Genomic DNA, 27,685 nt, shown 5'->3' with positions numbered 1-27,685 from the left:
TTTATGTGACTGTGTCCTAAACGCCTAGAGAAGGCATCAATGCTATGAGCCGCCCTATTAAAAGGATGGAGTGTGTGATTTCAATAAGGGAGTCCAGGACTGTCTATCATCCAGCAATATGCTTAGATAGCAAAACCTATCCACCTTACCTATATTGTTATCCTTTATCACAAATTTGAGTCTTGGTGCCTCTAGGTCCTAAAGTCATAGTATATGATTTGGTAAAATTAATTTTTAGACCCAAATTTTCCATAAATTCATGAAAACGGTTGAGTAAAGATTGCAAGCCATTAGCTGTCGAGGAAATAAGGACAGTGTCATCCGCGTACATCAAGGCGGTTATCGTTCAGCGTCCTGTCCATGGGAAGTCTTTACAGTCATTTTTTAAAAACGGATCTAATTGATTTATATACAATAAAAAGAGAAGGAGCTAAAATACAACCCGGATGCACCCCTCTTCCCAGCTTAAAGTGCTTAGTGCATTCTACTGATGGGCCAAATCTTGCCCTTGCCTCGAGCCCCATATGTAGATTGTGAAAAACTGCAACTATAGCTTCATCCATCCCCATGTCCCTCAGCTCAGCCCATAGCTCAGATCTTACCACTGTGTCAAATGCTGTGCTGAGGTCCATGAAGGTTAAGTGTATACTTTCCTTTTTAGCCAACGTATACTTGCTATCAATTATAGATTCAAATTCTGTTCAATCGTGCCACGTCCTGGCCTGAATCCATACTGTTTATCAGATAGTATATGGTTATCAGTAGTCCAATCTAATAAACGCCGCAATAATACCCTACCCAACAACTTTACTTCTGCATCTATCAGAGATCGGCCGGAAGCATGTTTGGTCCGCACGGTTCCCTTTGTGAAAAACGGGTATTATGATCAAGTGTCAAGTTTTTTTGTCTCTTGCCTTTTTGACTTAATGGAACAGGCTTCACCTGTAGTTCCCCCCCCCAAACCCCCCCCCCCCCCCAAAATGTCAACTATTTCATACAATATGGAATACACAGTTATCTTCTGCACTTATTTGGGACTCCTCTGTATGATGGTACAATAGTATCCAATCCTCACACTGGAAAAGATTATAGAACTTGGGAGTAGGGGGTAGGGAGGGGACGAAGTGGAGGGTTAGAGACAATGCATTGAAATGAAATGAATGAAACTTATATAGCGCACGACTTACCCTGGGGCATCTCAGCGCTTGCTTAGGGAACCCGTCCTGGTATTCCCCTGTGAGATAACCCTGGCAGGGTATCCACAAGGTGAAAGCCAGGCATCCCACCGCGAGATTAAGCAAGCTATTGCCCAGAGTCGCAGAGTGTGAACCCGTGAGTTGAGAAGGCACCGGAGCGAGAATTAACGAGTCCGTGGAATTTTGAGCCCAAGACCCGCCGAGGCGGGGAATTGAACCCTGGTCCCGGGCTGAACTCAAGCTCCAGGTCTGCCGCCTCTAACCCCTGAGCCACACTTCTGCATTGAGATGGCAGGAATTTTTTCTGTTGACCCTCTGGGTTAATGGCCACCCCATGGACAGGTCTTTTTCTGTTGACCCTCTGGGTTAATGGCCACCCCATGGACAGGTCTTTTGTGATTACAATGCTGCTGATCCCAGAAAAGAGGCACAACACTTGGGATGTAACTTAGATTTTCATAATCAGTAGTATGTTTCCCCCCTAATTGGACTTCCTGCAGAACATCTGCTGCTGTAGTCATGAGGTGCACAACACCAAACATGTGGCGGCCTGATACCAAATTGCTGGAGAAAGGCAGATTCGTGAATTTGAAAAAAGGTATTCAGTTCCAATCCTGTAAGCCTCTAACAGGAGAAAACAGGTAAAGGACAAAGCAGGTCAATATACAGAAGACGCAAAAACAAACTGAGTTACATAATTCAGCAGAAAACATCTGCAGGCTAGTGGGGAAGATCTTGTTGCCTTCATTGTAGTAGCTGCCCTAACTCAAGTCTTCAAGCCAAGCGCAGTCCGTTTGATATTTAACTTCTTCATTAGGCCCCCACAAAGATACTGTTGGATGGATATATATATTTTTCTTCAGGTTTTGGATCAGGCCGCAGGAAAAGTGAATCCTACTCAGGAGTTCAGCCTCTACTAAGCGTGGAGTAAAAGACTTTGCTGTTCTAGAATTAAGAACATCTCCACATGTGATTTCAAGACCTCAGGAACCAAAGATACAAGTATTGCCTTAAAGGGCCATATGTTGAGCCACTTTAAAAGTGTAAACCTAGTATGAGGGATAGGTCATTTCACTAACATGGGATTAAAATCTTATTAAACAAGTTTAAACAAGAACTTTCAGAGGGAGGCCTAGTCGGTAAAGCTTATTAATACATTTAACAAAGTTAAATGTAGAGATGCATTTCTGGTAAGAGCACAAGGGCATCTCTGGTTTCTGAATGCCACTCCTAGTTGGAAAATAGCGATCCAACGACCTTCCTTCTTGCTATGACTCATCACTTAAAGGAATAGAAGTCAACTTCTCCTAGTGAATGGCGGACTTCATGAGAGTTTTAGTTGGGCGTTTTTAGTAGGAAACAGAACTGCATGGAAGGCATAACAAGTGTGAAAGTCCGAGACCGGGAGCCTGCTTCGGACAACATGCGTTTTTTTGTTCAACTAACAAGAAAATGAATACAAGTTTAGCAATAAAGTACAGAGGTTTACCATTTTCCTCAGTGAAATTGACTTTAGTAGTCATCTGTGGTTGAAGCCTAAGGTTCATTCTCAAAGTGATGTTATGGTTACTAAGAATATAGCAGTCAACCTCCAAATGTTGCACTGACAAGCGATGACAAGAGGGCTCCCTAGGCAAATTATTATGTACTTCTCGAAACTAGTAAGAAAAGCGATCCTTCCTGACCCAATGACTTAACACACAGAATATCAATATCTAAAAGGAAAATGCTACTTACCAGTATGCATCTGTTCTTGGCATGTAGAGCTGCAGATCCACACACTTGCATTAGATCGCCTTCTGGTGTTGGGCTCGGCTGCTTGCACCTTGTTGTCTTGGAAGAAGTCTTTGTAGTCATAAGATAGGGAACTCCTCACTTGGACGATAGTGCGCATGGGCATAGACTACATCTTTAGATTGTTTTTCGCCATGATGGGAAATGATCAAGTTAGTAGTAAAGAAAAAGATGTCCATGTATGTATATCTACCTAAGATAGAACTGGAACAGATACAGGTACCGGGGAGGTGGGCAGGCGTGTGTGGATCTGCAGCTCTACATGCCAACAGATGTACACTGGTAAGTAGCATTTTCCGTTCGAGGCATATGAGCTGCAGATCACACACCTGCATTGGCTGTACAGCAGTATCTCCCATAGCGGTGGTCACCTCTATAAGTTGTAGTTGTTTGAAAGAGAGTTTCAAGAACAGCCTGGCCCACAGCAGCTTGTTGCTTGGCTTGCACATCAACACAATAGTGTTTCATGAAGGTGTGTGTTGTAGACCATGTGGCTGCCTTACAAATGTCTTCTAGGGGAATGTTTCCTAAGAATGCCATGGAAGCCCCTAGTTTGCGTGTTGAATGCGCTCTAGGGGGAATTGTTAAAATATGTTTAGCCTTTTGGTAGCATATTTAGATACATTTAACAATTAACCTTGCAATCCCAGCTTTGGAGATGGGATTATCTTTATGTGGTGGGGAGAGACATGAACGATTGTTTTGCGAAAAGATTTAGTTCTGTCAATGTAATAAAGTAGGGCTCTTTTGACGTCTATTGTGTGAAGAGCTCTTTCTGCTACGGAGTCCGGGTTTTGGAAAAACACTGGTAGCTCCACTGATTGGTTAAGGTGAAAAGCAGTGCGGACTTTAGGAAGGAATTTTGGATGTGTTCTGAGAACTACCTTGTTACGGTGTATTTGTAAGAAGGGTTCTTGTATGGTTAAAGCCTGGATCTCACTTACCCTTTTGAGAGAGGTAATTGCAATAAGCAAAGCTACTTTCCATTTGAGAAACTGAAGTTCGCATTGGTTCAAATGGGGGTCCCATGAGCTTAGTAAGTACAATGTTGAGATTCCACACTGGTGAGGATGGTAATCTAAGAGGAATGATTCTTTTAACGCCCTCCATAAAGGCTTTATTTGCGGATAGTGATAAGTGTTGTCTATTTTGTAAGTAAGCGGCAAGTGCTGCTAGATGTAAATGTATAGAGTAGCATGCTATATTACATTTTTGCAAATGTAGCAAATAGCAAGCGATGTTTTGGTAGAAGGCATCAAATGGATTGATAGGATAGTTAGTGCAATAAATGGCAAATCTTTTCCATTTTGAGGCATAGCAAGCTCTGGTGGTAGGGCGCCTGGCCTCTTTAATGATGTTCATACAGTCTGGTGGAAGGTTAAGATAACCAAACTCTAGGACTTCAGGATCCAGATCGCTAGATTGAGTAGAGTTGGATTGGGGTGCCTTACCTCCATGGTTCTGCTTTAGAAGTGATTGGTAGAGGCGTAGTTTTGGGTGTGGGACTACTGAGAGTTCCAACAGTGTTGTGAACCATGGTTGGAAAAGCATACGCAAATCTGCCCGACCAGTTCATCCATATTGCATTGCCCTTGGACCATGGGTGTGGAAACCTGACGGCAAAGGTTGGGCATTTTGCGTTTGTGTGTGGCAAACAGATCTATGTCTGGTTGACCCCACATGTGGAAAAATGGTATAAGAACTTGTGGATTTAGTTTCCATTCGTGAATCTGTCGACTTAATAGATCCACAATCTGATAGTGAACTCCTGGAAGATGTTCTGCAAGGAGGTATAGGTTTTGTAGAATGGCCCACCTCCAAATACTCTCTGCGAGCTGGGACAGCTGCAGAGAATGTGTGCCTCCTTGTTTTCGTATGTAATACCTGGCTGTCATGTTGTCTGTGCGGATCGGGACAGTTGTTTTGTACATGAACTTGGAATGATTTTAGAGCTAGGAATATTTCTAACAATTCCAGATGATTGATATGGAGCACTTTTTGTTGAGTGGTACGTTTGCCTTGAGTTGTGTGATTGAGGAGATGTGGTCCCCGACCTGTAAGTGAAGCGTCTGTTAGCACTATCTGTGGAACAGGCTCGAGGAACGTCAGCCCTCTGGATAAGTTTGTGTTCCACCACTGAGGAGAGCGATGTGTGCTGCTGTTCACCAACACCAGATCTGCAAGTTGTCGCTGAGCTTGATACCACTGATATGCTAGACATTCCTGTAAGGGACGCATTTGAACTTTTGCATAAGGTACAATGAATATGCAAGATGCCATCATGCCTATGAGTTGCATGAACACTTTGGCTGGGAAAGGGTTGTTTGAAATTTGTTGGAGAGCTTGTATACTGGCTATCCTGGCTGGACTGGGATATGCTAGAGCTGTGGAAGTATTTATTGTGGCTCCCTGGTATTGATGTACATGAGAGGGTTGGAGGTGCAACTTGGTATAGTTGATTGTGAAACACAAGTTGTGCAGTGATTGAATGGTTTGTTGGGAGTGTGTTGAACACACTGGTTGACAGACTTGGCTTTTATTAGTTAGTCAGTCCAGGTATGGAAAGAAATGGATTTGCTGTCTCCTTAAGTGTGCTGCTACCACTGCCAGGCATTTGGTAAATACTCTGGGAGCGGTGGCGACTCAGAGCGGAAGGACTTTGAACTGATAGTGTTGTCCATCCACTACGAATCTTGGATACTTCCTGTGAGCAGGATGTATGGGAATATGGAAGTAGGCGTCCTTGAGATCTAGCGTGGCAAGGAAGTCTCCTTGTTGGAGTGGAGGAATCACTTGTTTGAGAGTGATCATGTGAAAATGATCTGAGTGTATGTCGGAGGTAGAGTATACCTTTTGGGGATCAGGAAATCGAGAATAAACTCCTGTTCCCTAATGCAGCAAGGGGACTGGCTCTATGGCATGCTTTTAAAGCAGTGAAAGAACTTGTTTTAAAAGTGTAAGATGTTCTGTGGACGGCGCTGTTTGGGTGGTATGTTTGGGGGGGTAGCTGCAATTTCCAGGCAGTAACCATACTGGGTAATTGGTCTTACCCACTTGTTGGTTGTGATGGATTGCCAGACAGGTAGGAACAGAGATAGTCTTCCCCCAACTGGAGTGGAATGGTCTGGGGGGACTGGAGGAAGTAACTGTTTAGCATCAGGGGAGGTGAGTGCTGTTACCTCTGCCACTTCCTCTGCTGTTATTGCCTCTGTATCCTCCTCTAAAATTTCCTCTATTGGGGGATGTTTGGGTAGTGTTTTTAAAGGAGGATGGGGTATCTGTGCACATGTTCTTGGAGGCTCCTCTGTGAAAGGAGCCACGTGTTTGCGGAGACTGTAATGCTCCCATGGACTTGGCAGGCTAGGTCTTTTTTCAAGAGCAGTGTCCACAGCCATTCCAAAAAGTTGTTGATTGAACGGCTGATTTAAAATAGTTGTCTGGACCTCTTGTTTAAAGCCTGAAATGCATAGCCAGGAGTGTCGTCTAAGCAGTACACTGGTATTGATGGACCTAGAGGCAGTGTCTGCTGCGTTAAGGGCACATTTAATTGAGGCGTTTGATATCAGTTTTCCCTCTTGGATGAGATCATTTGCTGGAGTTTTATATTGGTCAGGCAAATGCTGTAATAGGGTTTCCAGCTGATCATAGTGGGCCCTATCATATCTAGCTAGCAGTGCTTGAGTGTTAGCTATGCGCCACTGATTGGCCGCCTGAACAGCTACCCTTTTGCCAGATGCATCTATTAATTTGGTTTCTTTATACGGGTGGTGCATCTCCGGAGGTTAGTGAATTTGAGCGCTTTCTAGCGTTGGAAACTACTAATCCAAAGGCAGTGGTCCCTACTAATCCAAAGGCAGTGGTCCCTTGATGTACGCAGGGGCGTCCGGGGCAGGTCTATATTTTTTATGTATCCTTGGGTTAACAATCCTGGCTCGTACAGGATCTTTAAATATGTGTCAGGGGCATGCTAAATGACCCCCCTTAATCATTGGTAATATTTGTACAGTTCTCTGGGACTGTTCAAATGTATCCAACAGGAAATCTTCCTCTGGTTTGTCAGTGAAAAACCGCAGCCAATTGTCAAAAAACAATCTTATCGTCTGGGGGAGATGGTTTTGTTGGGTATGGTTGGGGGCTTGGGAGGTCTGGAAGATCTATTGGATCATTGTATTCCCAATCGTCTTGTGGTGTGTCGTCTGGATCTGTGAATGGATTATCGGGGTCTCCCCCCATTCCTACGTTATCATATGGTGGTGGTGTATGTGGTGAAGAAGTTACAGGTAGAGGTGGTGTAACAGGTTTGGAGAGAGGATTAGAAGGAGGTACAGGAGAAGAAGGGGGCATAGGTGATGTAGCAGAGTCTTCTTCACAGGCATGTTTTTTTCGTTTTTGGATGGCACGGCTGTGACATGTCCTGTTTTAGGGTGACTATAGATCTTTTTCTGCTTGAGATCGACAGGATCTGGGTGGAAAAGTTACTCTTCCTCAATACCCGCTTTCGGCGGCTATTTTTTCGGTTCATAGCGGGCTGGTGCTGATTTTCATGTTCTTTGGTCTTAGGAGACGTGGTAGAATCCTTAGGCTTGTTTTTTTGGTTCTGAAAGTTTTGGTTTCGGAGCAGAGGCGTGGTCCTTCGGCTTAGAAATGTTTGAAACCGGTTTATCTACAGGCCTGGAGGTGTAAGCGGCCGGATTGTCTTTTGGTGCCGAAGGAATTGGAATGGATTTCGGAGCAGAGTTATTTTAGCTTGGGTGCCGAAGGCGCCGGTGGGACTATTATATGCGGTTTGCTTGGTCCCGAGCTACCGGAAGGCTGGTCTTTCTTCTTCGGAGCCGGGGCTTGTGAAGTTTGCTTTCGGTCGAGACTGGGACCAAATGGCGAAGTCTTGAGCAGTGCCTTCTGTTTTGATGATGGGGTTGGGATAAGGGCAGTAGTACTCCATTGTTGACCAGGAGTGATGGGGTCATCGGAGTCTTCTGCCTCGGACACAATTGAGATCTTCGGAATCTTCTTCTGGGACATCTGGGCCTTCATTGAAGATGTCCTCTGGTTCCGGAGCGGATCTCTGCACCATGATGTGTCGTCGAGCCCGACTATCTTGAATGGTCTTCTTTGATCGAAAGGAGGCAAAGGCTGGACAGCTGAACTAGTCGTGTTCTGGCGGGAGACCCAGATTGCAGACCGTATGATGGTCACTGTGTGGGAATTTTGCTCCACACTGGGGGAATTTTTTGAACAGTGTCCTTTCCATGTGCCGTAGGCCTTACGGCGTCGATAGGCCCAGCAGCCCGCGTCGACGACTGGAATGGAGCAGATGAGAACCGCTCTGAAGACATCGATGTTTGAAGTGAATTCAAAGATTTTAAGGAAGTTTTGCGCGTCGAAAAAGTTTTACATTAAAGTTTCGAACCGGAGCGCAAAAGTTGCATCCGAACCCAATGGCGGGAAAAAACAATCTAAGGATGGAGTCGATACCCATGCGCACTATTGTCCAAGGAAGGAGTCCCCTATCTCCTGACTACAAAAACTTCTACTAAGACAACAAGGTGCAAGCATCCAAGCCCAACGCCAGATGGCAATCTAATGCAAGTGTGTGGTCTGCAGCTCATATGCCTCGAACACACAATTACTGCAAAACTGGCTTTTCAGATCTGGCTATTAGATGCTCAGCATTACACACATCACATTAAAAACAAACCCAGAACTTGCCCTACAACCCATCTCTCCTGCTGTCCCAACCATGGGTGATGAAAACTCACATCGCTGAACTCCAAAGGCAGGCTTTCGCTTGGCTGAAGCTCGGCTGTGCTCAGGTACAGGTCCATAGGCACAACATCCAACTGCTCAGGAGCAGAGAGCACCTGCTCAGGTTTGTACATTGGAAGTGGGAGCTGAGCATGCAGCGCACAACCAGGAGCTTCAGAAAGGCCAACGTGAACAGCTCTGTTGCACGGAACTTCCTCAGACCCATGGCAGAGCTTGAAAAGAACTTGATTAGTATCTTGACAGATATCTGGCAAGTCAATAAAGGCAAATGAACATGGGAAAAATGAGCATTCCAGCATTTTACAGGAAACTGGTCTCTACAACCCAAAGCATTCACACACTGGTACTGCAAGGCAGTCATTAGGCTGTATTGAGGTCCTGGGTACTATATGAAAACCCCAGATTGAAGGTAATGTAGGTTCAAACCGAACATACTTATGCGGCGTGCACATTTTACAGAGGGACGGCACCCAAGTTGAAGACTTGTGTGAACCATTACACTCATGTTCATCACAATTTGCTGTCAAGTTAATATAGGAGCACACAACAGCCACAAGATCACCACTATGTCTTCACAGAAGTGCATGCACACCAAATTAAATGAATACCAACACAAGCCCAAGCCATGCAATACCAAAAGGAATAGTGGGCAGAGACCACATGGGAACAATGGTGTGGAGGCACAAAATAACAGGCCAGGGAGACAGGGAACAAGAAGATCACAAGATAAATGGGTAAAGGAGGGTGGTTTGGGGAGACCAATGATGTGGAGACTTATAGTCAAGGATTTGGGAGGGGTGAAAAGATCATAGGTGAAACTAACGTGGGTAGAGAGCACAAGGAGACCAGATGACATGAAAAATAAGATAATTAGAAAAGAGTGGTGTGAAATGGAGGTTGTGAACAGGGCCCATGAGGTAATGAAAGACTAACATCAAAACTGAAATCTGCTACAACCACCTGACGAATAAATAATCTTCATTTTCTCTGCAAAAGTACCTCCCTAACTGCAAGCATACACCTCAATTGACATGAACGTACAGGAACAAATTAGGCAAGTAGCAGCTAAAATGGCGTCCCACTTACCGACGAGTAAAAAGCGAAGTTCTCAAGTAGATGTTTTTGGGACTCTAGGAAGAATTAGGCTTTACGTAAGAGCTTCCAGGGCAGGAATTTTGAAACAGACGGACATTACTTGTTAAACTTTCAACTGCAGCTAGATATAAGGTCTCAGAAGTGTAAGTTAGGCCTCCAATTTGCAAATGCAGCAGATAACCAACAAGGTGTTGGGCTGTGAATGCGGAAAGCTCAATATTGTGATAATTAGCAAAAGGTTTCTATTTAGGTGCATAATAAGATTGCTTAGTAAGTTTTCTAGCGTCCTAATAAATGACCATATGTTTCAGAGGAAGCTGCAAGTTCCTGAATTTTAACTCCTCAGATGCCTAATTGCTAGAATGAGTGCCTGGAGATTGGGGTACAACATGACCCAGTTGTTTGATTCGCGAAGTCAGACCATTGAGGTAGCTTCTCATGGGGACTGACAACCCTAGAAAAAAGTACCAAAGCCTGACTGTTCCGGTTAGTGAAATAAGGATGAGTGTCATCAACATATGGCCTTACTAGAAGCGAAGAAAACTGTAGGCCAATGTCCCTCCCAACTCTATCCATAGGGCATTCCCCAGGAACCGATGGTGTGGGCAGCTGGTAGCAAAGTTTCTGCATTTTTTCAATTGCTTCAGGGGAGAACAGGTCTATTGTTGCACTCCCCCAATGTTGGTGCTCAGAACTTGAGAAATTATCTCACCCACAAAGTTACAGCCTTCCATTAGAGGACAGTTCAGAGGAGGAAATTTCTGCCACCCTCTAAACCATAAAGTGAATGTATAGTTTAAGATGGTGGTGGAGATAGTGGTGCAGCAGTGGTAGTTGCTTTTGTGCTTTCAGGGACTGTGTGCGGTGCACTGTTGAACTTTAAATAGTAGTGGTTGAGGGGGTCTGTGCTTTCAGCCTTGTACGGTATCAAACTCCATGCTCTACTGCAAATTTAGAGGTAGAGCCTTCTCCTGAGTGGACTACTTCAGTACATGCACAGCAGTGTTTTCTATGATACTCTTTGAAAAGGAGTTGAGGCTCCTTTTGAGGACCAAGTGGACAGTGCCCTTACGGAGCTGGGAGTTTTGCGTCCCATCCTTGGTGGTGATGCTTGAAATCAGAGGTATATTCTTAGTCCTAGGTGCAGACATTGCTAGGGACACAAGAGAATATTGGTGCCTGGAGTCTGCTGATTCATAGGACGCTGCTCTTGGCCACTGGGTCGCTACACCCCTCACCTCGCTCCCAAACGGTAAATGGACTCATCCTTTAGCCTCTTCAGCGACCGCACCAGTCTAGAACCTGGCATTGCATAGTGGCATAATGTGCCTCCATCTTATCAGCACAAATAGTATTTTCGCAAAAGGAAGACGTAGTACGCTGAACAGACTTTTGTTGCGGTCGCCAAGAAGAGTTTGCAGACTAGACTGGAGGTATCCAATGGAAAATAGAGCTCCCAGGCAATAGTTAACATATGTAATGCAAGAAATGAGTTCAAAAGATTAAGTAAAAAAACAATACATTTTAATTATATAATCAAATACATTTATATTGTAATTTAAAATGATTTTAAATTACAATTTTTTTTTTACTGTTTTAATCTTTTGAACTCATTTCTTGCATTACATATGTTAACTATTGCCTGGGAGCTCCATTTCCATTGTATGTGTACCCTGTCCAAAGAAATGAATCAATTCACAGGGGGGGGGGGTCCTTGATATTTCGCATATAGACTGCAGGTATCACCATGGACACTCACTATTAACAAGGATAACAATTTAAAAGGCGTGTTTCCACAAGCCTCCCCAATGAAGTCCTTCTCAGACAACCTGGTCCAAGGTTCTTCGTCATGATCTCTTCCTGATGCAGCAGTGAGCCCGGCAAAAAAAAAATACGGTGTAGCCTTTGTCCATGTGCATTGTAGGCCTTAGGGGATGTAGCAAGTCACCTCAAGACAAAAGCACGTATTTAAAGAAAAACAGCTGGTATTGTTCCAAGCCAAACAGGTGGCATGATTGTGCCCAATAACAGCACATTCTACAAACAAAAACCTAATTAAAATAACGTGTCCAGACAGGAACCCTTCCTCTTGTGAACACCAGGCCATACGCACCACAGCAAGGCAAGAAAGGCTCCCGTACAGGAGTGAACAAAATCACCCAGTCACACCCAGACAACTCAGTCCCAGACCAATAAGATCAAGACACACATAATGAACAATGCTGGCCCCAAGTCAACAATACAAGACCAGCGGTACCTAAAGACTACTAGAGGCACCACTTGTGCAATAGACTACAAGCTTTACACCAAGATAACATCGACCTTGTGCACGAGCAGTATAGGTACAGAGTATTTTTGTTTGCAAATAACACACCGGGCCCCCTCTAAAAAGCGGATGACTGACAATCATCAGTAAAAAGTGGAAACAATTATTGCGGTCAGCCAGTAAATATATATCCTGAACAAATACTTTTTAAAGGGGCAGGAGGATATGGGGGCTGTTGAGTGGCAGGGAACTGGGTAAATCACATGATCGTGATCGTTTTGTGTCTCTTCCAACAGAACTGGCCACTCCTTTGACGTCCAGGAGAAACCAACGTACAACAGAAAGAGCTGTTACTCTGGGCACCTCTTTGAAGCCAGTGACTACAGCAAACCACTAGCCTCGATTAAGGGCCAAGCAAAAGAGGCAGACAAGCACTCTTGGAATATTAAGACTGTCTCTTCCTGCTGTCGGCAACCATACCTGGATACAGAGGCACTCAATTTAAGTCATCAGCATCTATGTTCACGGAACAAAGCTTCACCAGCACCAGGAAAATAAAACAAGACAAGCACGCTGTAAACAGTCCGCACATCTTACATACCAGATCACTCATACATCACAAGACCATACTTACATCAATAGGAAGTAACGCCTAAAACAAAGATCAGGGACAACCCCTACCCCCACAGGGAACACCACAAAAATAATCGGCATTGGAGTGCTCAACACGCAAACACAAAGGATACGGGACAAGCAGTGTCTGGTCATTGGAAGAGACGGCTGAGTACATCGGACATCATTGACGAAGGCCAAGCACCTCTGACTGGAGCGAGTGGTGTGCACCTTACAAGAAAGGGAGATTGAGAAGGTTAGGCATGCTGGAGAAAGCAACAATCAAGTGGTCCAAAACCATTGCACTGGAGAAAAGCATACCTATTCCAAAAGGAGTTTCTTCTGGATACTGTCAGAGGAGGTTGGGGGGGGGGGATATTGAATTGACATATCTAGAGTCTCGCCAAAAGGAGTAAGGTAGCCAATTGTTGAGAGAAGCTTGGAGCAGGTATGATTGGAAGATTGGCAGGCACTTGATTCAGAACGTGAACATTTCAATAAAAAATGTAATAAACAATTCTACAACTTTTCGTATCTGCCAAGTTGGAACGGTAAGATTAACAAAATAAAGAGAAATATCTAAAGAAGAAATCGGAAAGACAAGTCACTAACTGAAACACAAAACTAAAATGGCATGACTTCATATTGGATACCTTCGTCTGGCATGGTGGACAGCAGCTTGGGGTTTGTGCCAAGTGGATGCCACAATCTTACGCAAAAAAACTCTCCGGCCTGACCAGAACATCAGTCTAGTTCCACATATCACAAGACCGGCAGAATGGGCACCTACCTACTCAGACATGGAAGAGTCACGTACAACACGGAGACACAATGGTACCTGTTGAGCAGACCCTTCCGTCGCCAGTATCCTACGCTCCTTCAGCTGCCGATGCAGGAGAGCCTCCACGCCGTAGCGCTGGCGGTAACGCCGGAGGGCTTTCAAGCGTTTCAGATTCTCGCGCTCCTTGAGTGAAAGTCCCTCGGGTCCCGTGAGGAGGCTACTGCCTGTGGAAAGGAAAGGGAAGATGAGAGAAAGTCTAGCACAATTAGGAGGAAAACAAGCATTGGAAATGCAATAGGGCTCGCATTAGGAAAGTTTGAGCTATTTGTCTTATAAATGACTTTTCTATTTATGTGTTGATTTTTAAAATAGCTAAATTAATAGCTTTGTCATTTACAATGCCAATAGTTCTAACTTTCGCAAATGTGACACCTATAGCATTTGTAATGCAACATGTTTTGTATTTACGTGAAATATTAACATCTTTTTGTGATTTGTAATAAAGCTTGAAAACAGCATGAAACATTGAAAGAACATATTTGAACCAGTGATGCTGTGGTGGTGCTGTGGTAGTGCTGTGGTAGTGCTGAGTGATGCTGTGGTGGTGCTGAGTGATGTGGTGGTGCGGGAGAGGGAAGTGAGGGAAAGGGAGAGAGGGAGGGGAAGAAGAAAGGGGGAGGACGAGAGCAAAGGACTGAGGGGAGAGAGAGGAGAGCAGGCAGAGGGGGAAAGGGAGGAAAAGGAGAGCAGGGGGAAGGTAAAGTGAGGGAGAGAGGGGGAGAGGGAAGTGAGGGAAAGGGAGAGAGGTTGACGGAGAGTGAGCGACTGAAGGGAGGGAGAGAGGAGAGGGAGTGGAGTGAGGGAGAGAGAGAGAGAGAGCAGAGAGAGGAGAGCAGGCGCTTTTTGTTTGCCAATGCGCTTGCTCATTGAGCTTGCTTTTCACGGGCACAGCATCAAAAGCCCGAGATGGTTAAGCTCTCGTTAAGCCCCAATATGTCTCGACATCTGCAATGCGCAAGCGCATTGGCAGAGGTAGAGCCCTAAAAAAAGGCCCGTCGATGCGATTTACAAGAGAAAGGGTGTACTGTATTAGGTAGAAAAGCACCATCCACTTCCATAGACATAAGAAAAGGCAAATACAATGTTTATAGTTTTCACACAGACAGAGGATAGGGCACACTGAAGAAACAGGGTGCTGTTTCAGCGAGAAGGAAAACAATGTAAAGTCTCGGTCTTTTACAATGGAGAGCGAGGAAAGGGCACAAACAGTGAGCTGGCTCAGAAAGTGAGAAGGTCATGGAGTATCAAGTGGTATGCTTCGCGAGAGGAAAGAAAGATACATGTTCAGCTTCATCTTGTGGAAAGCAAGCGAAACCGTAAATTAGAAAGAAAAAACACAGAGGGCTGTTCCAAAGACAGAAGGAAGGGCACACCAGAGAGCAACAAAGTACGCAGTTTAAAAGATGCATGGGAAGCAGAGAGAGAAATATAAAACATCTATGTCCTCCAGTGGAGAGCCATATTAGGAAGAAATATACAGGTTATGCTGCTTCATAAGGTGGAGATAACAACGGCACATACAGAAAAAAAAACCTGAAAAAAAATAAGCCAATCTTCGTTGTTAGCTACAATAGCAAAAAGCAGTGGCAACGCCAGTAGGACAAAAGGCTGATATCTAGGGGCTTTGCCTGTAATTCATATCAAATTTGCCTATATATAATTATTGTGAAAATAATTAACAGTGGCCAGATTTTACTAATGCGGAGGCAGTGTTGACAAGCTAAGCCCTAAAACCATGAGCCCCGACTGCACTATACTTTCTCCTCTAGATATCACCCATCACTATGATACGTGCCAACCTGTCGAGTACAATTCACTGGACAAGAGAAGTAAACATGGCAGACGGACTGCTTTAAGTCTCACATCAATAAGAAGTTGTAAACTACTGAGGAAGCAATCGGAAGACCGTGCTGTGGAGATAGGATATCAGCCAATCTTCAAGGACACACACTGAATTTAATTCACTAACCACGCATGGCTGCTCGAGTTCTCTGCATGTAGCACAAGTTACCTACCCATCGTTTCCAAGTCTTCACTCTGGCTGTGTAAGAAGCAGCGTTTCTTCTCCTTCAGAAGGTGCTGCAGACGTTTGAACTGATCAATATAGAGAGATTGCAAGCGAATGAGCTTCTCCCGCATTATAAGTGCTACCTCCTCCGCTGTATACACCCCAGCGTGCCTAGAACAAACCAGTGCATCCAACAACTTCAATATAAAGCAAGCCACAAAAATAACAGAACAGCAGAGCTTGATGTGTGCGAATTAATGGAAAACAAAATGTGAGAAACCACATTGGAGGAAGCTAAGCGTTGAAAACCCAATTTTAGGGAAACACAATTAAGGAAATGCAGTCAAAAAAATCGAAAATGAAAGGAAACACTTTAGAGGAAAGATAATTCTAAGAAAAAGCCCTAAAATTACTTTAACTAAAGTGGAGTTTAGGACTACTGTGGAGTTGTTGGGTTCAGAAACGGGTAATGTTTAGGGTGGTGAGGGGTTTTAGGATTCATGGCTGAGTGGCGTTTAGGTGCGAAGTTTCAGGTTTATGGGGCGGGTGCAGTGTAATGGTGTTGACAAGTTTTAGGGTTCATGGATGGCCGAGTTTAGGACAGTCAGGGCTTTTAGGGTTCAATTATGGGTAGCAACTGGGACGGAGAAGAATTTTTAGGGTTCTGGAAGGGGTGGAGTTTAGGGTTGTGAAGGGTTTTAAAGATATGGGGTGAGTAGCAACTGGCGAGGAGGAATTCCTATGGGTCATGGATGGATGGATGGATGGATGGTGTTAAAGGGCAGGGAGGATTTTTTAGGATTCAGGAATGGGTGAGTTAGGGTTAGTGATTGAATTTATAGAAAGGGATTTTAGGATTCAGGGATTAGTAGTTTAGGTGTGGTAAGGGGGTTTAGTGGCAGGGATTGAAGGTGTTAAGGGCTGCGAGGGGCCAGTGATGGATGAGGATTATGGGTCAGCAAATTAAAAGCATCCGAAGTAGTAACTGTTGGAGAATTTAAAATATATAAATAGGTCCCCTAAAGTACAGCACTGAAATAAATATCTCCGACAAAACTGTTTCTGAAAGTAAGAACTACAACCAATGCAATTACACTTAAACATAAGCATTCAAATGCCAATTACACTGGTCTCCAGAGAGCGGATCCTGCAACTTCCCCTAACTTAATTTAACCCAGCGGATACAAATTAGATGCCCTCTGGTACTACTGGTGGTCAAGAGCGGCATCCACTGAGGAAATTAAAGCTAAAACATAACTCAGGAAGGCATGAAGACACAAAAATAATTGGAGGGAAAAAAAACAGATCTGAAGTTGCTGAATAGTAATATATATATACTCTTTGCAAGAGGTTACGTTTTCAGGCCTTCCACCCAAGAGGTTGACACTCAAAGTCAAGGGGCTGGAACAAAGAAAATAGTACAATCTAGTATATATGAAAATACTCCCCAAAATCCACTTCTAGTGAGTTTTGTTGACAGCAGAATATGGAGATAATCCGCTCAGGTATTCCTACTACAACCCCAGGCAGCAGGATATTTACCCAAGGAGTGGAATCCGCTCAAAGGCATGGAGGAAGAAGGAATAGAAATAACAGCTATAAAGATGACTCAGCAATATGAACTCTCGCTTCAGACATGATGGAACGTGCAGGTCAAGAGTTCAAAACCCAACAAGGCCAAGTCAGTCTTTCATCTTTAAAATTCAATACTGGGCATCATTACAGTAAGCAGTAGTAAGCTCGGATTTCAGGGCTTAGTAACTGCGAAAACATTTTCTACACAAGTTAAGAAACATATGGACAAACCCTCGAAGATCAGACCTCACAACAAAATCTCCTGAAGGAGAGATATTGCCTACTGTGCTTCCACTCGGGACTCTAAAACAATCATATTTCAAAACAAGGTTCAGACACACATGGATTACTTGAGGGGGTCTTCCTGGTCACTGTCAATGCTGTCCGCTTCACTGTCAGGATCCCCTCGCCACGTTTGATCCACAGACACCAGGTCTTGCTCTCCATCACTCCAGCTGTCTTCGTCTGAAAGACAGAAATAAAATATACTTAACGGTTATAGTGCCAACTCTAAGTTCCATGAGGGGCTAAAGTACCAACGGCTGAGGTGCAGATAATCCAACTACTGGCCACGGAACAAAAGCAGTTAGAGTTGAACTGCTTTTGTTAAGGCAACCAAACACTTTATGCCTAAAGTATACAAGACACCCACTAAATACAGAACGACGGGACCCGCAGGCTAAAGCTTCCATGTGATGTTAGGAAGTGCCAAAGCGCGAGTTTGTGAGGAGGGCATGATAATAATGGAGTGGTGGAAGACCACATTAAATAGATCATCCTCTAAACAATATGGGATGTCTTACAAATGTTTAAGGGGGCGTACGAGGCACTTAAGGACAGACAGACATAACCACTACCAGTACAGAAGCTATAGTGATGGCCACTTACCCAAGATCCTACTGGCCTCGCTGCGGCTTGCCTCCTGCGTCTGGGTACCCAGCTCGGTCCGGGTATAGGTGCTCAGCTGGCACAGCAGGGACTCATTACTTGGTCTTGGGTTGGACTTCTTCAACTGGGCACGAAGGGCCAAGGTATTCCTGCGTGCATGTTCGGCACAGAAGGACACACTGCAGGAACAAGAAAAGAACAAAGTGCATGAAAACCAGTGCCAACTACTCTGCCCTGACAACCAGTTAGAAACATTGGCCCAATTCTCATTTATTTCCTTGGCTTTTGACACTCTAATCAAGAACCTCTAATCCGCTCATTCCCGGAGTCTTAAGCATGCATCACTCCATTTCAAAGGCCAGACTGAACTTGCTGGCTACTATGGTACCCACTCTGCCAGACTGTTGCAAACTCTGGCCACCCAACTTTCTCCAATGGATACCATGGCTAGCTTAAAGCCCAGCATGACATGTCCATTCACAAGCACTGCAGACGTCAGATTTAGATTCTGTCCACAACCCAATTCCCCAATGTGAATAGTTAATTACAAACAATACACCAGATGTTCTGGTTTGGAGAGAAAATAAATATGTATGGAGTTAGGAATGTCACAGTTCAACTCAATGTGTCTGAAGATTCTGAGTTCTCAAAAAGGCAATCATGACTAAAGTAAGCACCCTGGTGCAAAACTCTGTCCGCTGCTTTCTATCAAGTTGCTTATCTCGGAATTGTAATTATCAAACGGACGGCGGGGCATCAGAAACACTTTTAAGATGAGCAGCCTGTTGGTACCCCCTCTGCCGAGGCTCCCCACCAGCTTTCTTACACAATGCATAAACACACCCATCCTTTTTCTCAGGCTTGGGCGCAGCGTATGGGCATCGGCGCACATTCTTCGAAGAGATGTAACTGCACTGCTTAAAGGGCGCGTTGCGGTCTTCAAGGATATGCTTGAGGCAGTAGTCGAAGCCTTCCAGACGGGGGTGGGAGCAGGAGCGGTGTGTAAAGGCGCAGGCCAGGGGCTCCTGAAGTCTTGCTGCTGTGGAAGGGCGTGCCCGGTTGGGGGGCAGCACGTGGATCCGGATCCTGTTCATCCTCCTATTAAAAACACAGACACAAGAGGGAACAATAAAGTACCAGTTTACCAGTAACTCTACTGCGCAGTTTAAGTACCAATTATGTGGAGCCAGTCTGCAAAGACTGTCCATTCTCCCCTGGGTTCTTCACTTCCACCCGTCTAATGACGTTTATTTTCTCTTCTCATCCAGCTCTAACAGTATCCACAATAGCAAGCAGGTGATACAATAGTACCCCATATCACTTCCAAAAACTGGCTTTGTCGAAGCACACTAAACGGATCTTGATGCAACAGCCAGGAGTGACGCGAGCATCTGCTACCCTTAGCATACGTTATGAAAAGCATGTTGTGCTATGTAATTACTCGCATTCTGGCCACTCCCTTTGCCTCCGTGCACTGCCTTCTCTCCCTTCTTTACCTGCCAGTGTGCGCCACATGATTTCCCCGAAACTAACAGCGGTAGCATTCTACATACCTAGGACCACGCTGCTTCCGCCTGACAAGGATGCAACCAAGGCCAGTCCAGGGGCGTGCACTACGAGTCAAGTCAGCCAACCCTTACTTATAGCGGGGGCTGGCACCCAACCCTGCTCTGCAAAGCCGAAGGCCGTGCTCAGTGAGAGTTGGGTGCCTGCCTGACCGCAGCGTATTGAGAAAACCCACACCCAAAACCTCAACGAATTGCATAAGCACAGACTGCCCCCCTGCAGCAGACTGAGCAAGTCCGAAAAAGGGCTTGGTAAATAAGATAATTTAAAAAATAAAAATATATTCACTAAAAAACATTTAAATACAGAATTACGTGCTGGCTCAAAAACAAAACTATTCAAATTAACCAATTATGGTTTCCAAATGCACAACACAAATGACTGGCAGCTCACCATGTTTTTTTAATGGCTATTTTTTTGTTTGTTTTTGTGTGGTTAGCAATTTGGAGTCTTAAGCATTGCATGAGGCACGTTATGGCATGGATTGAGTGCCCCGGAAACCATAACTAGTGTACTTCACACCCCCATACTCAATACACCACCCCCTATCTGAATTGATGTCTACAAAAAGGAACAAGCATTTGTAATGCACTAGGTCTCGCATTATTCAAGTTTGAGCTATTGGCATTGCTAAAGAATGCAACACCAATAGCTCAAACAAATGCGAGACCTATTGCATTGCAAATGCTTGTTAAACAATCCCTTTCTCAAAATTGTACAGGGATTTTACTTGCTTTGAATGGTACCAATGTTTTTTTACATTTTAATACTATTCCTATTTATACTTTTTATTAATAACGATCAGTTTAACGTGATTTTTTAATTATGTATTTAACCATTTTATCTTAAAGTTAATGGATGTTTTAAATTGTTCTTTTATGTCTGACATGCCGAAATAAAGATTGTGATGATCATGAAATTTAACGGGTGGTCCCTCCATCATGAGGACGGAGGCATTTACTTCATCCCCGAGCCGTCTGACAAGATATAAATAAGGCCCCAAGTCTCCAGAATCTTCTGCAAGAAAATAAATGTGCTCCGTCACCTACCCCATCAACCACGAGATGCATGGAGGCATATTCAAGCTGCACCTCTTCATGAATGAGACATACTGTGATTGGGAAACCGCCCTTACACCTGCTAACCATTAGTAAAGTGCCTGGATCCCACTAAAAACACTGTCAGATTGGCATTTCCCTTATTGGTATTTTTAATTTTCGTACAAGTCCCTACTATATGACATATGGTGTAGCCAGGGCATGTAAATTAGATGGCACTAATGGACTACAGCACTTATGGTGCCGTCCACAACAGTGGCAGTTCAAACATGGCTTCAGGCCTACCATTGTAGCCTGGCTTCAGTAGTGTAAAAATTGCAATTCAATATGTCAAACTAAATCTTTAACAGGACAAGACCCTCCGTAAAAGATTACTAAATCTCCTATATCTAAACTTATCAGCCCATAAGGTAGGGTGCATGGTATTCCAAATAGGGATGGGCGGAACTCATGGAATTGTACTCTGTGGAATTATGCAGCATTTCATAAAAACACTGATTCCGCCGAGTTCCTTTCCGCCCACCCTACTCACAAATATATTCATGGCTGTCTGACGAAAGCATTTTAGTGTAACATACACCATGTAATAGGTTTCCACATTCAATACCAAGGCTTTACCAACAAAAATAAAACACCTAGCAGGCTCCCTGAAAGACCAGACAGACATACTCCAACATCACAGTTGTCGTTATTGTCAACCACATCTCAAACTTATTGTCTTGCTGTCTTCAGGTCCTTTTCTTTTTGTAACCCACATAGTGCCCCAAATCAACCAGAAAGCCAGATACAGTACTTATGAAAAGATGACCAGTAATCCAAATAAGTGAATTAGGCTGACAAATACTTTTTTTTTTTTTTTTACTGGCTATTGTAGCACTAAAGTGCTTGTCACATGTTTCACCAATTCATCTCCATAGAGCGTTTAGTGCTCGACTTTCCAGCCCCAAACCCATCTTGTACGTTGATGTGTTGATTTTAGCTATGAAAATCAGCAGCTAAATCTTATCCAAGGCCTCGAATTCCCTATAGATCAGCGACAGAACAGAGACCTGCCCGGAGATGAGGCAACTATGAAAAATATCGACCAGCTGCTCCCGAGCAACATTTTAAAAATGCTCTCTTTTGACAGCAAGTGTTTACCCAAGCTAGGACGACCTGCAGGGTACAGCTTATGGGGTTTTTAAGAGTTCTCAGAAAGGAGGAGAAGGGCGCGCTACCTAATGTAAACGTTTGGTGTGTATCTTATGCTAGGTAATGGCGTGGTGCGGCAGAGCGAGCGGAAAAGACCCCATAACCGTTCAACAAAAGGTCTGAAGACAGACCTTCGAGACAATGTAAACAGAGCTCTCGCACACAACAAGCAAGGTATTAACAATAGTAGTTACACAAAGGAAGCATTGTAAATATACAGCCAAAAAAATGACAGTTGCAATTTTTGTATGATTTCTTAGAAGATGGGTAGTTTAATGATTCCACACCCAGCTGACACCCATCCTCTCCAGCTATTTATTATTTCGCGGACTTCCCTCCTCCACACACCCTGTTTCTCCTCTCACCGACTGCAGGTAAAAACTTAAGTCTCGGAAGAGCACACTCAGAGTCCCCCCCCTCTTTTAGAAGACTGCGGGCTTGTGCCTCCGAAAAGTCAGACATTTAAACATCAATAAACAGCGGAAGGTAGCGTTCACTCTGAGCATTTTTGCAGCTGACTCTGCCGTGTCTCCGGTTTGATTTTTGAAATCATTTGCCCGACGAGGATTGCTGAAACTTGGCTATCTGCCCACCCGCCTCCTGACCCCATTACCATCTCGGGGTCTTGCCGCCGAGTGGAGCGCGGTGCGAGGGCCAAAGACTACATAACCCAGCAGCCTTAGCGGCACCCGCCGCGACATTTGCGCGCCAGGAGGCGCTGAAATACAGCGTCACCCCCGTCTCGCGGGACGCCGGGCGAAGCCCGGGCAAAGGGCGGGCCCTCTGTGGCCGAGGTAGGCCGGGCTGGGCCCTGTTATTTGTATTTTGTTTTCCAAACAAGACTTATTAGTGACAGGAGTGTAACCTGTGAAGGAGATATTTCTGTATCCTGGCCAAATATTTACCCTCAATTCCTCTGTGGATTCATTTTTATGGACTAACTATCGTTACTTATATATATCTTCTGTGCGAAAGCCTGCTGCTTGGTTGGTTACTTTTATGTTCAACATGACTGCAAAAAAATTACGCTCTGGAAGAGTCCTAGGGGGGAGGTCATGTATAAAAACTAGATCTAACCCCTTGAGGAATAAACATGACAATAGTGTATTACTGAAGGGACAGATGCAGCAACTGAAATTATGGGAAAAACCTGTTGATAAGACTGTGGCAGTCCCGATAGCTGCTGATTCTGAGGTGATACTATTGACGGATGCACAGTCTGATGTAGAGAAAGAGCTAGCTCCGGAAAAAAACTTGCCTTCTCTGTCTCCAACTACCGATACTAACCTCCCAGTAGGTTCGCTAAGAGGAGAGCATCCTGATAATATGATAGCAGATACAAAAGTCCCTCTGCCTAACATTCTTAAGAATGCAGAAAGTCTGGACGTGGCTATAAAAGAAGAGTCCTTTCCATCCAGTATCGATCTTTAATTGTGTGGTCGCTCCATGGACGATAGAATTTTGAAACATCCTGACCCTAGTAAAACACCAAACGGAGCTACGCCGTCAGGATTATTGCTATATAGTAGTACTCCATCTATAACTCCTAATGACATCCCTTCATTGCAGAATGATTCTAGGACTCCACAACTTAATTTATCCGGTATCTGCTCTTACTGCATCCGGGTTCCCTAAAGATGATAAACCTATCTCTGATTCCCTGATCAATCAATCAATCAATCAAAGACACTTATAGAGCGCGCTACATACCCGTAGGGTCTCAAGGCGCTGGGGGAGGGGGGGTGCCGCTACTGCTCGAACAGCCAGGTCTTCAGCTTCTTCCTGAAGGAGAGGTGGTCTTGGGTCAGGCGCAGGTCGGCCGGGAGGGAGTTCCAGGTCTTGGCGGCCAGGTAGGAGAAGGACCTTCCTCCTGTAGTCGCTCTTCGGATGCGGGGGACGGTGGCGAGGGCGTGGTTGGCTGATCGGAGGTGGCGTTTGGGAGCGTAGAAGTTGATGCGGCTGTTGAGGTAGCTCGGGCCTTGGTCGTGTAGGGCTTTGTGTGCGTGGGTGAGGAGGCGGAAGGTGATTCTTTTGTTGACGGGGAGCCAGTGAAGGTCTCTCAGACGTCCGGAGATGTGGCTGGTTCGTGGGATGTCGAGGATGAGTCTGGCTGAGGCGTTCTGGATCCGCTGGAGTCTCTTCTGGAGCTTGGCGGTGGTACCGGCGTAGAGGGCGTTGCCGTAGTCCAGTCGGCTGGTGACGAGGGCCTGGGTGACGGTCTTCCTGGTCTCGGTGGGGATCCACCAGAAGATCTTCCGTAGCATGCGTAGGATGTTGAAGCACGCCGAGGAGACGTTGTTGACTTGCCTGGTCATGGAGAGGGAGGAGTCCAGGATGAAGCCCAGGTTGCGTGCGTGGTCTGTCGGTTTGGGTGCGGTGCCCAGGGCGGGAGGCCACCAGGAGTCGTCCCAGGCGGAGGGTGAAGAGCCCAGGATGAGGACCTCCGTCTTGTCAGAGTTCAGTTTCAGGCGGCTGGTCGTCATCCACTCGGCTACCTCTTTCATCCCTTCGTGTAGGTTGGCTCTGGCGGTGGCGGGGTCGTTGGTCAGGGAGAGGATCAGCTGGGTGTCGTCGGCGTAGGAGATTATGCTGAGGTTGTGTTGGCGTGCGATGGCCGCGAGGGGGCTCATGTAGACGTTGAAGAGGGTGGGGCTCAGAGAGGATCCTTGAGGGACGCCGCAGATGACTTCGGAGGCCTCTGACTTGTACGGTGGTAGGCGGACTCTCTGAGTTCTTCCGTCGAGGAAGGAGATGATCCATTCCAGCGCCTTGTCCTGGATTCCGACGTTGCTGAGGCGCTGTACTAGGGTGCGGTGGCAGACAGTGTCGAATGCCGCGGAGAGGTCTAGGAGGATGAGGGCCGCTGTTTCTCCGTTGTCCATCAGGGCTCGGATGTCATCGGTGGCGGCGATGAGGGCGGTCTCGGTGCTGTGATTGGCTCGGAAGCCGGACTGTGAAGGGTCGAGGGATCCATTCGTCTCGAGGAAGGCGGCCATCTGCTTGTTGACGGTCTTCTCGATGACTTTGGCTGGAAACGGGAGGAGCGAGATGGGGCGGTAGTTCTTGAGTTCGGTGGGGTCCGCTAGTGGTTTTTTGAGTAGAGCGCTGAGTTCGGCGTGCTTCCAGCTCTCTGGGAAGGTGGCGGTGTTGAAGGATGTGTTGATGATGTCTCGCAGGTGGGGTGTGATGACAGCGTCGGCCTTGTTGAAGACGTGGTGAGGGCAGGGGTCGGTTGGTGATCCGGAGTGGATGGAGTTCATCGTGCGGATGGTGTCTTCGGTGCTGATCGGGGTCCAGGCGTGGAGGGTGGTGGTGGGGGGTGGTTGTTCGGTCATGGTGTGCGTTGGTTGATTGTTGAAGCTGTTGTGTATGTCCGCGATCTTGTTGTGGAAGTATGAAGCGAGGGAGTTGCAGAGGTCTTGCGATGGGGTGATGTCGTTGTTTCCTGCGCTGGGGTTGGATAGCTCTTTCACGATGTTGAAGAGTTCCTTGCTGTTGTGTGCGTTGTTGTCCAGCCGGTCCTTGAATGCAGTTTTCTTGGCGGCGCGGATCAGCTGGTGGTGCTTCCGAGTGGCCTGCTTGAGGGTGGTCCTGTTGTCCGGTGTAGGTTCCCTTCTCCAGACTCTCGAGGGCTCGGCAGTTCTTCTTGGAGCTCTTGAGTTCGTCGGTGAACCACGGGGCTTTCTTGCTGCCGGGTCTGCTGGGCGGGGTCCTCAGCGGGGCGAGCTCGTCCGCGCAGTTGCTGATCCACTTCGTGAGGTTGTCGGCGGCCTGGCTGGGGTTCGCTGAGCTGGCAGGGAGGGTGCTGGCTCAGGGAGGTGGCGAGCTGGTCTGCTGAGATCTTGTTCCAGCTTCTGCGGGCGGCCTGTTGCTGGTGGTGGTGGGTCGTCGTTCTCTTGAAGGTGAAGTGGACGCAGCTGTGGTCCGTCCATTGAAGCTCTGTGGCGTGCCTGAAGTTGATGTCTGTGCTGGAGGAGAAGACTGCGTCGAGTGTGTGTCCGGCGAGGTGGGTGGGGGTGGACACCAGCTGCTTGAGTCCAAGATTGGCGAGGTTGTCGAGCAGGGTGCTGGTGTTGCGGTCGTTGTTGTTCTCCAGATGGAAGTTGAGGTCTCCCAGGAGGATGTAGTCAGCGGAGGGGAGGGCATGCGGGCTGACGAAGTCGGCGATGTCCTCGCTGAATGGGGCGCGTGGTCCCGGGGGTCGGTAGATCAGGGTGCCTCTGAGGGTGGTGTTCGGGGTTGGTGTGGATCTGGAAGTGCAGGTGTTCGGCGCTGGTCAGGGTGTTGTCGGTGCTGGTCGTGAGACGGATGGTGTTCCTGTGGATGATGGCGATGCCTCCTCCCATCTGGTTGGCGTTGCGGTCCCTCCGGACGATCTTGTAGCCCTCTGGGATGGCGATGTCGGGAGCTGAAGAGGCGTTCATCCAGGTCTCCGTGAGGAAGGCAACGTCAGGGGCTGTGGCGTCTAGGAGGTTCCAGAGTTCGATGGCGTGTCTGTGGACGGAGCGGGTGTTGAGCAGGATGCACTTGAGGTGGGTGCTGCTGGTGTTTGACTTGGCGGGTGCTGGAGCGAGGCAGGTCCGGATGCAGGAGAATTTGCAGGCGTGGCAGCTGAAAGGTCCGTGGGTGCGTCGTGGTGTGGCTTGGTGGCAGTCTGGAAGTCGGCCGGTGTTGAGTGCGATGAGGGTGGCGGCGGAGTACGTCAGGCGGGTAGGTCGGGGTCTTCGTGGGCCAGGGGTCCTGGCGCTGGGCGCGGTCGCGGACGGGCGCAGACGGGCGCACCTTTGGCGCGCCTTCGGCGCACAATCGGCGCGCCCGCTGCGCGTGACCGCTGCGCGTTCGCACGGTCGCCATTTAAGGCGAAGTGCGCGGGTGGGCGGAGCAGCTGGGAGGCGGGAGCGGGGAGGGAACAGAAGAAAAAAGGGGCGGGGCAAATGGCGGTAGCGGGAAGCGGGGAGGGAGAGCGGAGGGCGGCGAGGTAGGCGGGCAAGCAGGAAGGAAACAGACACGGCACAGGGACTACACCAAATGAAACAGGCACAAATGGAGGGCAAAACAAATGGCAGAAACAGTGAGAGAAACGATGTCACGGCACAGAAAAACGCAAGCACAAATGGAGGGCAAAACAATGGCAAAAACAGTGAGAGAAACGATCACACGGCACAGAAAAATGCAAGCACAAATGGAGGGCAAAACAATGGCGAAAACCATTGGGGAGCGACCAGGCGGCAGCGAGGCCGGCGGCGAGGCAGCAAGGCAGGCAAGGGGCACACGCAGCAGCTGGTGGCCGTGCGGCGCGGGGGTGTCCCACAAGTGGGTCACACTCACCTGCGTCGCACGGTCGCCATTTAAGGCCAAGTGCGTGGGTGGGCGGAGCAGCTGGGAGGCGGGAGCGGGGAGGGAACAGAAGAAAAAAGGGGCGGGGCAAATGGCGGTGGCGGGAAGCGGGGAGGGAGAGCGGAGGGCGGCGAGGTAGGCGGGCAAGCAGGAAGGAAACTGAGACACGGCACAGGGACTACACCAAATGAAACAGGCACAAATGGAGGGCAAAACAAATGGCAGAAACAGTGAGAGAAACGATGTCACGGCACAAATAACCACAAGCACAAATGGAGGGCAAAACAATGGCAAAAACAGTGAGAGAAACGATGTCACGGCACGAATAAACACAAGCACAAATGGAGGGCAAAACAATGGCAAAAACAGTGAGAGAAACGATCACACGGCACAGAAAAATGCAAGCACAAATGGAGGGCAAAACAATGGCGAAAACCAATGGGGAGCGACCAGGCGGCAGCGAGGCCGGCGGCGAGGCAGCAAGGCAGGCAA

The 27,685-nt window shown here is 46.8% G+C and overlaps 1 protein-coding gene across 1 annotated transcript in view; it reads right to left on the bottom strand.

Moving 5' to 3' along the window:
• KANSL2 (KAT8 regulatory NSL complex subunit 2) overlaps nucleotides 1-27,685 on the bottom strand; it is a 69,021-nt gene that overhangs the window by 28,749 nt on the left and 12,587 nt on the right. Inside the window, exons 2-8 of the mRNA XM_086963754.1 lie at nucleotides 18,885-19,139; nucleotides 18,042-18,220; nucleotides 17,504-17,618; nucleotides 15,586-15,749; nucleotides 13,568-13,734; nucleotides 12,864-12,960; nucleotides 8,750-9,003 (exon numbers count right to left, since the gene is read on the bottom strand). Of these exons, the coding sequence (XP_086819880.1) occupies nucleotides 8,750-9,003; nucleotides 12,864-12,960; nucleotides 13,568-13,734; nucleotides 15,586-15,749; nucleotides 17,504-17,618; nucleotides 18,042-18,220; nucleotides 18,885-19,135 (1,227 nt within the window). The 5' untranslated portion in view covers nucleotides 19,136-19,139. The remainder of the gene's footprint in view (nucleotides 1-8,749; nucleotides 9,004-12,863; nucleotides 12,961-13,567; nucleotides 13,735-15,585; nucleotides 15,750-17,503; nucleotides 17,619-18,041; nucleotides 18,221-18,884; nucleotides 19,140-27,685) is intronic.

This window comes from Lissotriton vulgaris, chromosome 1_1 (genome assembly GCF_964263255.1).
Source record: "Lissotriton vulgaris chromosome 1_1, aLisVul1.2, whole genome shotgun sequence".
Lineage (NCBI taxonomy): Eukaryota > Metazoa > Chordata > Amphibia > Caudata > Salamandridae > Lissotriton > Lissotriton vulgaris.
The sequence above is the reverse complement of the archived record's forward strand: the minus strand, read 5'-3'. Positions and strand labels throughout refer to the sequence as shown.